This window comes from Calidris pugnax, unplaced genomic scaffold, assembly GCF_001431845.1.
Source record: "Calidris pugnax isolate Ruff unplaced genomic scaffold, ASM143184v1 scaffold91, whole genome shotgun sequence".
NCBI classification, from domain to species: domain Eukaryota; kingdom Metazoa; phylum Chordata; class Aves; order Charadriiformes; family Scolopacidae; genus Calidris; species Calidris pugnax.
In genome coordinates, this window is record NW_015090898.1 from 1,037,858 (window position 1) to 1,049,174 (window position 11,317).

The 11,317-nt window shown below is 46.5% G+C and overlaps 1 protein-coding gene across 2 annotated transcripts in view; it reads right to left on the minus strand.

Moving 5' to 3' along the window:
* LRIG2 (leucine-rich repeats and immunoglobulin-like domains 2) overlaps positions 1-11,317 on the minus strand; it is a 29,485-nt gene that overhangs the window by 10,833 nt on the left and 7,335 nt on the right. Inside the window, exons 8-16 of one of the 2 annotated variants that reach the window (XM_014948581.1) lie at positions 10,440-10,520; positions 9,564-9,635; positions 9,357-9,425; positions 7,846-8,009; positions 6,380-6,700; positions 4,647-4,928; positions 3,197-3,646; positions 2,560-2,709; positions 1,306-1,439 (exon numbers count right to left, since the gene is read on the minus strand). In XM_014948581.1, coding sequence (XP_014804067.1) covers positions 1,306-1,439; positions 2,560-2,709; positions 3,197-3,646; positions 4,647-4,928; positions 6,380-6,700; positions 7,846-8,009; positions 9,357-9,425; positions 9,564-9,635; positions 10,440-10,520 — 1,723 coding nt within the window. Of the gene's footprint in view, positions 1-1,157; positions 1,440-2,559; positions 2,710-3,196; positions 3,647-4,646; positions 4,929-6,379; positions 6,701-7,845; positions 8,010-9,356; positions 9,426-9,563; positions 9,636-10,439; positions 10,521-11,317 lie in introns of both variants that reach the window. The other variant, XM_014948582.1, reaches the window with a different exon arrangement.

Genomic DNA, 11,317 nt, shown 5'->3' on the forward strand with positions numbered 1-11,317 from the left:
TTTGAACACCTCCAGGGATGGGGCCTCAACCACCTCCCTGGGCAGCCCAGTCCAATGGCTGATAACCCTTTCAGTGAAAAAATTTTTCCTAATATCCAGCCTGAACCTCCCCTGGCGCAACTTGAGGCCATTTCCTCTCGTCCTGTCGCCTGTGACTTGAGAGAAGAGACCGACCCCCACCTCTCTACACCCTCCTTTCAGGGAGTTGTAGAGAGCAATAAGGTCTCCCCTCAGCCTCCTCTTCTCCAGGCTGAACACCCCCAGGTCCCTCAGCCTCTCCTCATGAGACTTATTCTCCAGACCCCTCACCAGCTTTGTTGCCCTTCTCTGGACCCGCTCCAGCACCTCAATGTCTTTTTTATGGTAGGGGGCCCAAAACTGGACACAGCACTCAAGGTGAGGCCTCACCAGTGCCCAGTACAGGGGGACAATCACCTCTCGGGCCCTACTCCCCACGCTGTTCCTGACACAGGCCAGGATGCTGGTGGCCTCCTTGGCCACCTGGGCACACTGCTGGCTCCTGTTCAGCCGACCAACACCCCCAGGTCCTTTTCTGCCAGGCAGCTCCAGCCACTCTGCCCCCAGCCTGGAGCGCTGTATGGGGTTGTCGTCAACTTCCTATGCAAAGCTTTAACACTTGGCTTGACTCTGAAGTACCCACAAGGGATTGCATTCTACAAGCTTTAAGAGGTGAACTGCAGATTAAGAAATACTACTTTTTAACATCAACCTCTTCACCTCTTGGGTACTGGATGCAAACCAAGGGCCAGTGCTGAGAAGAGGCGGTTAATAACCAGAGTTACTCCACAAATTATGATCACTTGAAGAATTAGCTGTGCATCAACAGCGAAGGGTAGTGAGGGGACGGAGAGAGGGAATACAGAGCAATGAATAATAAGAGGTTCCACTCAAATATGAGGAGAAACTTCTTCACTTCTTCACGGTGAGGGTGACAGAGCCCTGGAACAGGCTGCCCAGGGAGGTTGTGGAGTCCCCTTCCTTGGAGATTTTCAAGACCTGCCTGGATGCTCCTGAGTAACATGCTCTAGCTCCAGGCAATCCTGCTTCAGCAGGGGAGTTGGACTAGATGATCTCTATGGTCCCTTCCAACTCTAAAATTCAGTGAAATTCAGTGAAAGGGAAAAGGGGACACTCACCATTAATCTGCTGGGAGGAGACTTTCTTTTCACTCATTTTGTCATGGCTGGTAAGGAAGACGGACACGTCTCTCTCTGCTAGGAGATTCTCCAGAGCACTGGTGTCGTGCTGGGCGCGTGCTGTGTAGGCTTCCTTCGGCATCTGCACCATGAGATTAGGGAGGGTTTGATCCAAGGAGTCCTCTTCTGCGATGTAGGCGTAGGGACAGTACTCCCGTGTCCTGGAGTAGATGTTTGCGTTGTCGTAACAGTCCGAGCAGATCACCAAAGGTGCTGTGCCACCTGATAAACAAGATGGAAAACCAAAATGCTCTCAGAGAGGATAAGGATGTTTGATTTCCATAGACTCTTTCACGGCTCAGCATGATCATGGTACTGCAGCGGGACAGTTTGACAGGCCTTTACACAGTTAAGGTGGTAACAGAGTCCCCAGCATGACTGTTCGCTGAAAAATCACAGGAGAAATGCTCTAGGGTCACCACCACCCAAATTCTCAACAGCACTGCCCTTCTGAGGTGACCAGGGGAAACCATGGCCAGAAGCGAAAGCAATCTCCTGTTTGCTCTCCTCTTTCAAGGGCAGAAGGGTTTAAGCAGGTCCAACCAGCCCTGGAGACAACCCAGAACACCCATCCACACTCTGCTCCAGACCTGTGCCCTTTGTACCCAACACACCTCAGACCAGGTGATAAAGTCCTTGAGAGGAGCTGCTTCTCCACTCCCTCCTGTCAGACTCCAGTGTCACAGGACAACAGACAAGAGGGAATGGAGCACGGGACAGATGTGAAAAACTCACACTGAACAGTCACTTCTGAAAGCCAGCCTACATGAGGATGGCTTCTCAGCATTTGGATGGTAAAAAATGGCATCTTTGGAGATTCAATGACACAAATATCCTGAAAAGCATCCAAACGAGGTAGGGAAATAGTGCAGACCCTGCACTTATGATTGTAGGAAGTGGCAGAGGTGGTAATTTTATGGCGATGACAAAAGGTACAGCAAATCATCTTCCAAGAGAACTTACTTCCACCTCCACTGCCTGGACTCTTGAGGTGCCAAAGGAAAGGAACGACATAAAAATCTACCTTGCCATTTAATTGAGGAATTCTCTAATGGCATCCCCACCGTGCTGAAGAGATCACAAACCCTGAAGCAAAGAGCCTCTGGAGGGAACTGTACTACTCTGGCACCCGAAGGGACAGCAGTCGTGACATCTCCGTGCAAAGGCACTCGGAGCAGACGTTAGCACCGACACCACTGGACGAAAGATAAATCAACACACACACAATGCAGAAGCCTTGACAGCAGAATATAAACAAACACTAGAAGAAAATCAGGAGATGCCTCAAACCCAGAACAATCAATGGAAATTTTTGGATCAACCTGAATTCTTCTCTGCTTACCGTCTGCACCTTTGTGCACGAAGCCAGCGGCGGGAGGCATGAGCTGCTGATGGCTCCCTGCCTCCGAGTGACTGTAGCCCTCCTGAGGCTCGGACAGAGTTCCCTGGGAGGAGAGATAGCTGGGGATGTCTGCAGGCAGGTTCATCTCCTCTGCAAGGCAGAACGAAGATTGAGGACATTAACGACTCAGTGTGATGATTTCAAGGTAGAACCAACACTATTACCCACATTGACAAAAGCGTCATCCAGAATTTCAACTCAGTTACCCTTTTTTCTGCCTCAATCACTAAAATCCCATACAGCTACCTCAAAAGGAACAGGGCCAGAACAGAAACTTACACACATTATATTCCAGGTCCTGAAAATATTTGTCAGTTCGTTCAAATATTTACTTCCAAATTTTACTCTATTCCCCTCAACGTAGAACAAATCTAGTGTGTAAGGAATGAAATGAACACACTTTTGGTATTTTAAAAAGCCTCTAAAATTAAGGAATTTGAGCAAATCCCTGAAGAGATTTTAGAAGGAAATCTTTGTTCTTCAATCTAATCCACCTGTAATGAATTGAGACATTTCACCTGTTAACGAGTGCTTTAGATTAGAAACAGGGCCGAGGACTGCGCCTTCTGCACCTCACCTGTGTTCGTGATACTGTAATCCTCACTCTTCCTTCTCATGTGGTAGATGACAATAACCCACACCAGGGAGGTTCCCACCACACAGCACACCACCACGATGATGACGATGCCCACTGTGGTCCAGCCGTCCTCCTCGTGGACAATGCCCCCCTGGGAGGAGTCACAGTTTGGGGAGGCCAGGACGTGTAGGTAGATGTGGCCCCGCTCGGTGCCCAGGGTGTTGGACATGATGCAGGTGTACTTCCCAGCATCCTCCAGTCCCGCGTCCACAATGATCAGAAGTTGATTGGCCGCAGCAAAAAAATGCCGTTCTGTGACTGTCAAAGGGCCATCATCTTTGGTCCAGTTGAGGCGAGGGGCAGGGCTGCCACCGGCGATGCACTGCAGGACAGCCGTCTCGCCCCGCGTCACCGTCCTGTCCTCCAGGGGCCTCATGAAGGAAGGGGTTTCTGTGACAGCAGAGAGAAAAAAAAAATATTTGTAAGATAACATCATTGTGCAACACTGGTGTGTACTCCATGATATTTAAAAATCTGATCTTGCAATCTGAATATAAACGTGAGCAATGAAACACAGGATTTGGGAAATCCTATGAGTTCAGCTCTTCCATGGAACTGCAGGCACAGCAAACACCCCCAAAATTACACCAGCCAGTCTGCTTCATGTGCTCCCATTCTAGATGTGCGTATGATCATAATGTTAAAGGTCAGTGCCTTCAAAATATACTGCACTCTGAAGGAACTGTCCTTCCAGCATTACTCCGTGTAGTTCATGTTACCTGCAACTGAAGTTGTTCTAAGACAACACAAATTATTGATTTACATGGCTGGATTGAGATGTGCCCCTCAGCTCTCTCCTGCACAGACCACACTAACTCCACTGGTCAGAGCTGTAGTTCAGCTTCTAAAGCTTCGCTATTCAAAAATCATAGGATCATAGAATTGCCCAGGCCGGAAGGGACCTCCAAAGGTCATCTAGTCCGACCCCCCCGCAGTCAGCAGGGACACCCCCAACTAGACCAGGTTGCCCAGGGCCTCGTCGAGCCTCTCCTTGAATATCTCCAGGGATGGGGCCTCAACCACCTCCCTGGGCAACCTGTTCCAGTGCTCCACCACCCTCACAGTGAAGAACCCTCTCCTCATCTCCAGTCTAAAGCTGTTCCCCTCCAGCTTGAAGCCAAATCATGTCAAGTGCTGCATCCAAATGCCCCCAAACCATGCAAAGCGGATAGAGATGCTGTTCCAGAGGCAGCATCCCTAAATTTCAAAGGTCTTCTCTTGTTCCTCATGGCAGAATACCATCTACACCTCCAGCGAGAAGAGGAGGAAACTACACTCTTTGTATTTTAACTTCATTCTTTAGGACTTAAGTTTGCTACTTGCAGCTAAGCTACTCAACCACTGCAGAAGTGAAAAGGTCTGTGTGCAAGGAGAGACCAGCACCACTTACCCAACACGGTCAGGGTGGCGTTGGCTGACAATCCCCCTGCAGTGTTCTGTGCCATACAGCTATAGATCCCCATGTCTTCGATTTTCACATTGGCAATAAAGAACACATCATCCTCTGGCATGACGTGCATCCTCCTCTCTCGTGCAGCAGGGAAGTCTGTGCCACCATCTTTCTGCCAGGAGATCTGTGGAGTGGGGTGACCCTCTGCAGCACACTCCAGCCGCGCCATGGCCCCGGTGCGGATGGTGAGATCCATGGGGGTTTTCAGGAAAGAAGGAAGCTCTGGATCAAAGGAGACACAGTTTCAGCAGGGGAAAAGCAGCAAAAGCTGCACAGCACAGAGAATATCTGAAAACAAGCAAACCTGAAACACACCTGCAGTTCTCCCTAACACAGAGGGGCAGATTCTTCTGAAGAACTGCACAGATTTTCAGTGGTTGTTTCCAAGAGCCTATCCTACTAGAAAGAGTCCAGCGAAGGGCAACAAAGACGATTCAAGGATTGGAGCATCTCCCTTATGAGGGGAGACTGAGAGAGCTGGGACTCTTTAGTCTGGAGAAAAGAAGGCTGAGGGGAGACCTTATCAATGCCTACAAGTATCTCAAGGGAGGGTTGAAGGAGGAGGGAGCCAGACTCTTTTCAGTGGTTCCCAGTGACAGGACGAGGGGCAACGGGCACAAGTTGGAACAGAAGAGGTTCCACTCAAATATGAGGAGAAACTTCTTCACGGTGAGGGTGACAGAGCCCTGGAACAGGCTGCCCAGGGAGGGTGTGGAGTCCCCTTCCTTGGAGATTTTCAAGACCCACCTGGATGCTCCTGAGTAACATGCTCTAGCTCTAGGCAATCCTGCTTCAGCAGGGGAGTTGGACTAGATGATCTCTATGGTCCCTTCCAACTCTAAAATTCAGTGAAATTCAGTGAAATCCTCTAATTACAAACACAGTATCTACAGGGTTCATTTAAGATGATATGAAGCACAACGTTGCTCATAGGGAAAAGACAGGGAAGAGGTTTAACCCCCTTCATCAGCCCTTTGACACACTTTTTGTCCCCTGGTAATGGGAACTTCTACCTGGCCCATCCAAGTCAGCATCATCTGTTGTGGACAAGCAGAGGCAGCGCAGACACCCCTCCTCATGGATACAGGGGGGATTGGGGACCTACTGACTGATGGGTGTGCTTGGGTCTTACCTCGACAAGCAGAGGCAGCACAGACACCCCTCCTCATGGATACAGGGGGGATTGGTGACCTACTGACTGATGGGTGCACCTGCATCTTACCTCCCTTCCCTCAAGCCAGAATAAAAAGAATCATTATGGCTAAAACCAAAGGACTTCATAATGGGATTTTCAGAGTTTGTTTCCAGGCCCATGAGTTATTTTTAGCTGAAATTCCCCCAGCTTTACAAACACATGGGAAAGGTGCTTAGTTCTAAAGAGACAGCAGAGGGAGCTTTTAGCTTAAGAGACTTCTACCTCCGTTAACCAGACAACAACTGTGTTACAACGAAAGCATGGGAGGTGTCTGCCCCTTTTGAGTAGCGAACAGAAGGCTTCTCACCCACAAAAAAAAACCCCAACCACTTCCTCCCTGCTTTACAAAAAGTACTAGAAATTTGATGCTTCTACATACCGGTGAGACAGTCCTGCAAGACTATTTTGGGCCAGCTCTAGTGAAATAAATAAAGCTTTAGGTTACAAGTGTTTCTGCTTGGAAACCACGATTGCTTACCATTGACAGTCAGCTTGGCTTTGTTGGAGTAGTTGGAGCCAAAGTGATTGGTGACGATGCACTGATACTTCCCCTCATCAGTGAAGTTGACATTGAAGAGGTGCAGGATGGTGGTGTACTCCACCACCTCCCCGCTCTGCTGCTGGTATCTGGCAAAATTCTCCACCTCTGCATCATAGAGCACCTCGCTGTCCTTGCGCCAGGCCGTGGACATGGGGGAGTCACTGCTGCTCACAGCGCTGCACGTCAGAGTCACGTTCATGCCTCGCAGGGCGATCGTGGTCTCAGGATGCACTCTTATCTGCGGCTTAGGGAAATTATCTGAAAGCAAAAGCACCAAGGTTAGCCAGTTTCCTCTTTGACTTGCAATTAATATTGCAAGAGAACTCGCTCAAAAGACAATGTAAGCAGAAAAAACGCTTTGGGAACAGATGTGCTGCTTGAGGTGCACGTATTCAGCTGTTTTCAGCTGGAAATCAAGCTGTGGAAGAGGATGAGAACCACAGAGAGGTACACAGAGTGAGCAGCACACAGAGTGAGCATCGAGAACAGTGTACAAGTGTGGTCTTAAGCAGCGCTCTGTATTTTGTACAACTGTCTGGAACTTGCTATATTTAGATCAACACAAAAGCCGTGTTGGCTGAAGAGCAAGGCTATTTTACAAAAGACTGAGGCTTATTTTCAGATACTTTAAATATCTTGAAGAGCCTTTAAGTTCTACAACTACAGAGCATAGAGCGAACTGCCAGCTTCCTATCTCATCCCACTCGATGAGTTATTCCAATACCTATTATTTCAGCAAAGACAATCTCGTAGGCACACACAGCATTCAGTGTCAGGCACCACTGTGGTAATATTAGAATGGAGAAGCGGGTGCTTGCAGCTACATGATGATTATTGTAGCCTTTACCACCAAAATAATGAAAGAATTGCATATGCACAAGTGCTAACCCAGAAAATGGAACACCTGACTATTTCCAGACCCGCCACAGACTTCACACGTGACTCTGGGCAAAGAGTCTCTCAGTTTTCCATCTCACAGTTCAGTTACAAAAGTAAACAGGATTATGTCTGAAACTGTGGTGGCAGAGCCCAGAGAAACATTACAGATACGGAGCATCAGAAAATGTGCCACAGTATTAACTACTCCAGCCTTGCTGGTACGGATGAGCACCGGTAAGGAAATGTCAAACAGCCCTTCCCAAGCTAAAGGTGTTCATAAGCAGGGAGAATGGCAGCATAATCAGGTTTTAACAGTAACCTGAATGAAAAACAATGCCTCTCTCAGTGCTCAAATACACCAAAACAGAGCAAAGAGGAACAGAGTTAATCCCACACCCCAAAGCAGACCCAGCAACAATCCATGGCCAAGCCCAAGCACCTCCAGCAGTGCCACCGCCTGACTGCAGCAAGGCACAGGTTTGTGTTACTGTAGGTTTATACCAGAAGTCACTAAAAATACAAACCACAGACAAAGTCATCAGGGTCCACGCTGAGAAGGCTTTGCCCTGCCAGCCACTCAGGGTGGGCACAGCTCAGGTTGACAGCTGGCTGGAGGTGGCTGTCAGCGAGCCACTGCGGCAGCCACTTCAGCTGGCAATCGCAGAGCAAGCTGCTGGTGTTCAAAATGCTGCAGAAACAAGGCAAAATAAAAGTGTGCTTAAAGTGCAGTATTTCACATTCCTACCTGTGATTTCATACAGCAAAACAACTTAAAATATATACATTCAGATATTTCAAGATTTCCAGTATTCTTGTATGTCTGGGGGTATTTATTATAGTGTGACCTATACATGCTATAAACAATCCAGGAAAACCTTCCCTCTTATGAGAGCATTAAAATCTTACATCTTTTTAATTCTAAAGAAAACCATCTTAGATTTTCAACTTCTAAAAAAAAAAATATCAAAACCAACAAAACATTAGGCCTGTCTTTACAACTATCCCATCCCTCTTTAAAGCAATTACATAGAACATAACACTGCAGAGCAGCTCTACGTCTCAAATATTTCATGTTATGAAATGAGTCTAAGTGTCACTATTCATTTTCATGCTATATCTAATAAATATTTAAGAATGAAAGTGATTTGTTTCATAGAGGTAGGTACTACAGATTGTTTTCTCTGCTCCACAGGACTAGAAATGGGAAACAATGATGGGTCACTTTTCCCCCAGCAACTGCTTCCAAAGTTTCCCAAGTGTCCAACTGGAGAAAGCCCCATTTTCCTCAGAGAGCCCCACAGCTGGAGCAACCCAGCAGGGAGAGCAGCACCACAGGCCAGGATTCTGTCCTGCTCTGGCCCATACACACCTACAATTCCTCACTTTTGAGATACATTAGACAATGCAATGGAAGTCTTGTCTTTAACACCTAAAATGCTTCTCCTCAAAGTGGCAGATTTTGCAGACTAGCGGTCCATCTGGCCAAGATTAACTCATTGAGTAACAGTTTTAAAACAGATTACACCAAATTCAGAGACTTCATCTCATTATAATTCTTTAAATGTCTGAAGATCACAAGAGGCTCTGACTGCTTAAGCATCTGTTGAGCAAGTAAAATTTTTTTGGCTAGCTGTGAATATGAAAGCCTCTTCTTAGCCCCAAAAATGGGATGCCAAAATGTAGGGTTTGCTAACCCTCCTGAAAGATTCCTGATGAATTTATTTTGTTCACTGTCTACATGACAGTGTATGCTGAGCTTGCTAAAAAATCTTCAAATAGGAAAAACCTAATGCTTCAGCACAGCAAGAAAAAATGATTTTCTACTAATTGCAACTAAGGAAATGGAGATTTTATCAAACCTTAAATCCAAAGTACACTGCTACCAAATTTGAGTTGGCAATTTATCAGCATTACTTTCACTATTTCATGATGAAAGCAGACATGTCAGTCAGCTTCACCCAGTCCTACAATGGCTGAAGGATCCTTAGCAAGGTAAGACTTGTAAAGAATCTGTAAATAATTGTCATGAACTTACAGCTCCTTCAGGTGAGCCTGGGCAAATGCATTTTCTTGGATGGACATTACTGCATTGTTGCTTAAATCCCTGTAAGTTAAGCAAAGAGAACAATAATAGGTTTGTATGATTTCATGTGCTACCTTCAGTTAAATTCTTGAAAATTTGAGAGCAAAACAAGACTGAAGTTGACAAATAATTACAAGTTCTATAAAGTAAAGTACTTACAAGTGTTCAAGTCCTTCAAGACCAGAGAACGCTTTTTTGGTGATTGACTTAATCTGGTTTCCTTGCAAGATTCTGAAAGACAAATCCCCCAAAACCAGAAAGAAGTATGAATGTCAGTATGAGTTCATAAACAAGACTAAAGTTAAACATCACAGGGAACGTCCTAAGTTTTTTTCAAATTCTAGCTGAGTTAAAAGATCAAATACTAATTTTTTTTGAGTTTAACAGCTCTACTAATTTTACCAAGAACAGGCTTTCTTTTCCATTTTTAACTTTGGGATTTGAGTTAGAGATGTGCAGGAAGGTAATTCAAGTCAGCAGAAGGAAGCAGTGATAAGTAGAACTGAGGAGTGGAGCAGTAACATCCCAATCCCAACCCACCACAATCCCATTAGTGCCTGAGACTGCAGCCTCACACCAACCTGTGTCACATCCACAGGATGGAGCTTCCTACAGAGCACGTGACACTGGATGAAAAGTGCATGGTCTAAGCACTGAAAAGCTGTTAATTCAATAGTGGCTCATATTTGATCAAAAATACATTATTTTTTTTTTTTGAGAAGTGATAGCTTTTACCCAAACTAAATAATCACACAGCAGGACTGGGCTGTTCAATACAAAATACAGTCAAATACTTATGCTTAATTTCTTCAAATTGCTGCTGTGAGGTGATCCTGAGCTACACAGATCCATGCTCCCAGACACGGAGCCCAAGCCAGTAGCAAGAGGCTGTAGCACAGGAGGGGAAACACACTGAATACAGCTGCCAAGCAGAAAGGCTTTCTGCCTCGTGTCACTGATTTACCATTACTTAGTATTTGCCCTCTACTCTGTGTGTGGGGAAGTACTGTCATGTCAGTGGTTTGCTGTACGTACAGTTTGTCCAGCCTGCTGAGACCCACAAACGCTTCATTTGCATCTTCTATGGCCCAGGAGATCTCATTGTTCCGCAAGTCCCTGCAGGAGAAGAGCTTTCTTGTAAAGAAGCCTTGTAACATCATCACTGCCACTGCTTGGGAAGAGCTGTACCGGTGTAGGGGCTGCGAGGGTGCTCTGGCACCGTGTCACCTGCCAGGGCTCAAATCTATAGAATCATAGAATCATTCAGGTTGGAAGAGACCCTTGGGATCATCGAGTCCAACCATCTCCCCTACTCTACAAAGTCCTCCCCTACACCATGTCCCTCAGCACTGCATCTAAACGGCCCTTAAACACAGCCAGGGATGGGGACTCCACCCCCTCCCTGGGCAGCCTGTTCCAATGCCCGATCACTCTTTCGATGAAAAATTCTTTCCTAATGTTCAATCTAAACCTACCCTGTTGGAGCTTGAAGCCATTCCCTCTCATTCTGTCACTAATTACCTGCGAGAAGAGACCAGCATCAACCTCTCTACAGTGTCCTTTCAAGTAGTTGTAGAGAGTGATGAGGTTTCCCCTCAGCCTCCTCTTCCTCAAACTAAACAGTCCCAGCTCCCTCAGCTGTTCCTCATATGATTTGTCTTCCAAAATCGTCTTCTGGCTGCAGCATCGGCAGCTGTGCCTTCGTTACTCACCTGTGGGCAGCCTGGTCCCGAGGTGTGCCACCAGGTCTTTACCAGAGATGAACAGGAAGCAACTGGTCTTTGTTAGGCCTCACAGTTATGTTTTCCAACAACATACCGTTTCTTGAATATATTATCACAATTCAGTTTTCCAGTTGTCTAATTTCAAAGAGTTATAACATCACACTTTTGGGCATGAGCTGCAGAACTAGT